Source organism: Aulostomus chinensis, chromosome 21, assembly GCF_037954235.1.
Source record: "Aulostomus chinensis isolate RoL2024-O1b breed Wild chromosome 21, RoL_Achi_v1.0, whole genome shotgun sequence".
Classification (NCBI taxonomy): domain Eukaryota; kingdom Metazoa; phylum Chordata; class Actinopteri; order Syngnathiformes; family Aulostomidae; genus Aulostomus; species Aulostomus chinensis.
The window spans coordinates 20,652,125-20,654,714 of record NC_141340.1 but is presented as its reverse complement, the minus strand read 5'-3'; the positions used below and the strand labels follow the sequence as shown (position 1 = coordinate 20,654,714).

The 2,590-nt window shown below is 53.2% G+C and overlaps 1 protein-coding gene across 2 annotated transcripts in view; it reads left to right on the top strand.

Moving 5' to 3' along the window:
• The first annotated feature begins 640 nt into the window (after positions 1–640).
• LOC147242023 (uncharacterized) overlaps positions 641–2,590 on the top strand; it is a 20,366-nt gene continuing 18,416 nt past the window's right edge. Inside the window, exons 1-5 of one of the 2 annotated variants that reach the window (XM_086192110.1) lie at positions 642–868; positions 1,060–1,145; positions 1,320–2,082; positions 2,348–2,477; positions 2,588–2,590. The exon at positions 2,588–2,590 is cut by the window's right edge and continues 119 nt beyond it. In XM_086192110.1, the coding sequence (XP_086048236.1) occupies positions 770–868; positions 1,060–1,145; positions 1,320–2,082; positions 2,348–2,477; positions 2,588–2,590 (1,081 nt within the window). In that variant the 5' untranslated portion in view covers positions 642–769. Of the gene's footprint in view, positions 869–1,059; positions 2,083–2,347; positions 2,478–2,587 lie in introns of both variants that reach the window. The other variant, XM_086192109.1, reaches the window with a different exon arrangement.

Below are 2,590 nucleotides of genomic sequence, written 5' to 3'. Positions count from 1 at the left end.
CAAATAGAAGTTCATTCAAGGTCACACTGTTATCATCATGAGAACGCACCTGCCTTGATATGAGCACCCATCCACACTCCCATGTATCTGGATTATCAGTATCATAAAGAAGCAAGGAACTGTCTCGGCGGACTCTCTCTCGGGAAGCCACTGAGACAGGGTGCCCTTTGTACAAAGCTGAATTAGTTCGTGTTGTGTCTTTCCTAATAACGGGAATTTAGGTTTCGACCTGTTTTCCCTTAACAAGCTGAAAGCCCAGCAGCCTCTCGTGGGCAAGCAGATGAGTTCCTGGTCGCACTGGAATTCAAACCTCCAGTACACAAAGCGGATAAAACACAACAAATGGCAGAGCAGAGCTCTTCTGAGGCGCGTTTACACAGCAGATTTAGAGATTCGATTTTAGAGATCAAGTCAGCTGGAAGTGAATTCATAAAGTAGGAAAAACCTCAAACCTCCACCCAGTTTTCATGTGTTGGTCTGCTCCTGCTCCATACATAAAAGCTATTTCCATTCATCACTGAGTCCCAACATTTTTCAGAAAACAGGATTCAGGCTCAAAGAAAAGAACTTCCCCCCGAGATGGTAGAGGTCCTCGAGTCAGAATTCAGAGAAAACAGAACTTGAGCTTCCAGGCTGTGACGTGTCAGAGTGACACAACAAAGGACCACAGCGCTGACCTGCTGTATGAGAGAACCTGCTGCACCATCATCTTCATCTTTGTCCTCCTTTCTCATTTTTCACACCAACAATTCCCCAAAGCAGGTCACCGATGGCTTTCGCTCGATCAACGTACAGGGAGAACTACCAGCAGGAGACCAACTACGATGGTCCCTCGTACCGCAGACACCGGGCTGGTGACCATGCACAGGTGAGTGGATCACACATCACGCAACCGTGTCACAAGACTGACAGCAAGTCGTGGTTCAGGAGCTGTGAGTGTAGTGAAGCTGTAGAATTTATCAGCTGTTGGGGAATGACCAGGTCTTTCAGGATTGTAGTTTGTATGCTCTTGAAAACTGCATCAGTCCCTATTAAGTGAGTTGTTTGTCCCTTGATCAGCGTCCCTGGAGAGGCCAGACCTCAATTGAGGAGAGGACCTGGGGTGGACGAGGAGACGACGCCAGGAACCGTGGCCCTTCTGAGGAAAGGCATCGCTGGAGCCGTCCACAACATGTGGAAAGGACCTCCACTAAATGCAGAGACAGCTTTGGAGGCCGTGGCCCCTCTGAGGACGGGCATCGTTGGAGCCGTCCACAACATGTGGAGAGGACCTCCACTAACTGCAGAGAGAGCGTGGGAGGCCGTGGCCCCTCTGAGGACGGGCATCGCTGGAGGAGCCGTCCACAACATGTGGAGAGGACCTCCACTCACAGCAGAGACAGAGTGGGAAGCCGTGGCCCCTCTGAGGACGGGCATCGCTGGGGGAGCCGTCCACAACATGTGGAGAGGACCTCCACTCACAGCAGAGACAGCGTTGGAGGCCGTGGCCCCTCTGAGGACGGGCATCGCTGGAGGAGCCGTCCACAACATGTTGAGAGGACCTCCACTAACTGCAGAGACAGAGTGGGAGGCCCTGGCCCCTCTGAGGACGGGCATCGCTGGGGGAGCCGTCCACAACATGTTGAGAGGACCTCCACTCACAGCAGAGACAGCGTTGGAGGCTGTGGCCCCTCTGAGGACGGGCATCGCTGGAGGAGCCGTCCACAACTTGTGGAGAGGACCTCCACTCACACCAGAGACAGCGTTGGAGGCCGTGGCCCCTCTGAGGACGGGCATCGCTGGAGCCGTCCACAACATGTGGCCAGGGACGGCTACAATACAAGAGGACGTTTCCCTGATGTTGATGGGCTGAGCCGGCATAGTCGGCCTGGAGATGTGGGCAGACCCTCAGACAGAGGCTACAAAGGGCGCCGTGGTCCTGACAGGGAGGAGCTGAGCCGCCTCCCTCATCAGCCAGGAGACCTATGGAGACACTCAGCCAGAAATGGCCAGCACGAAGGGGGCCGTCACCGTGAAAACGGTGACCTGAGCTGGCGTAGACGGTCAGGGGACGAGGAGAGGAGCTCAGGCAGGGTACCTGAGGTGAGGTCCACCTCCTTTTCACTCGAAGTTCAAGTCACAAAACTTTTAAGATCTTATTGTGAAGCCATCAGCGATCGACATCTGTGGTATAATTTAGTGTTTCGCTCTTTCAGTTTTGGTCCCAGTTTAGTTGTGGGTGCACAGGAAGATTTGACCCGTCTTGCACACACTGCTAAATCTAAGACTTTGATCCCAGTTGTCTTCATTCTTACCTTGTTAGATCTTGTTTAAGTTTGTAACCTGAGATCTTGTGTTGTCCCTGTAGCCTGCTCCCCTGGTCCACGCACGGGACAGCCGGTCCGAACACAGGGAACATGTGGACCGTAAAGGTCGTGATGGGCCGCTGAGCTCGACCCAAATCCCCGCCTCCGGCCCTGTGGTCCAGGAGCACCCAGGTATGAACCCAAAAACATTTTATTCCATTGAAAGACTGTTGGTTGTTCAGAATGAGCCTTTTTTAGTGAAACGATGGACTGAACTGAACTCCCTGTGTGTTTCTGTCCAGTTG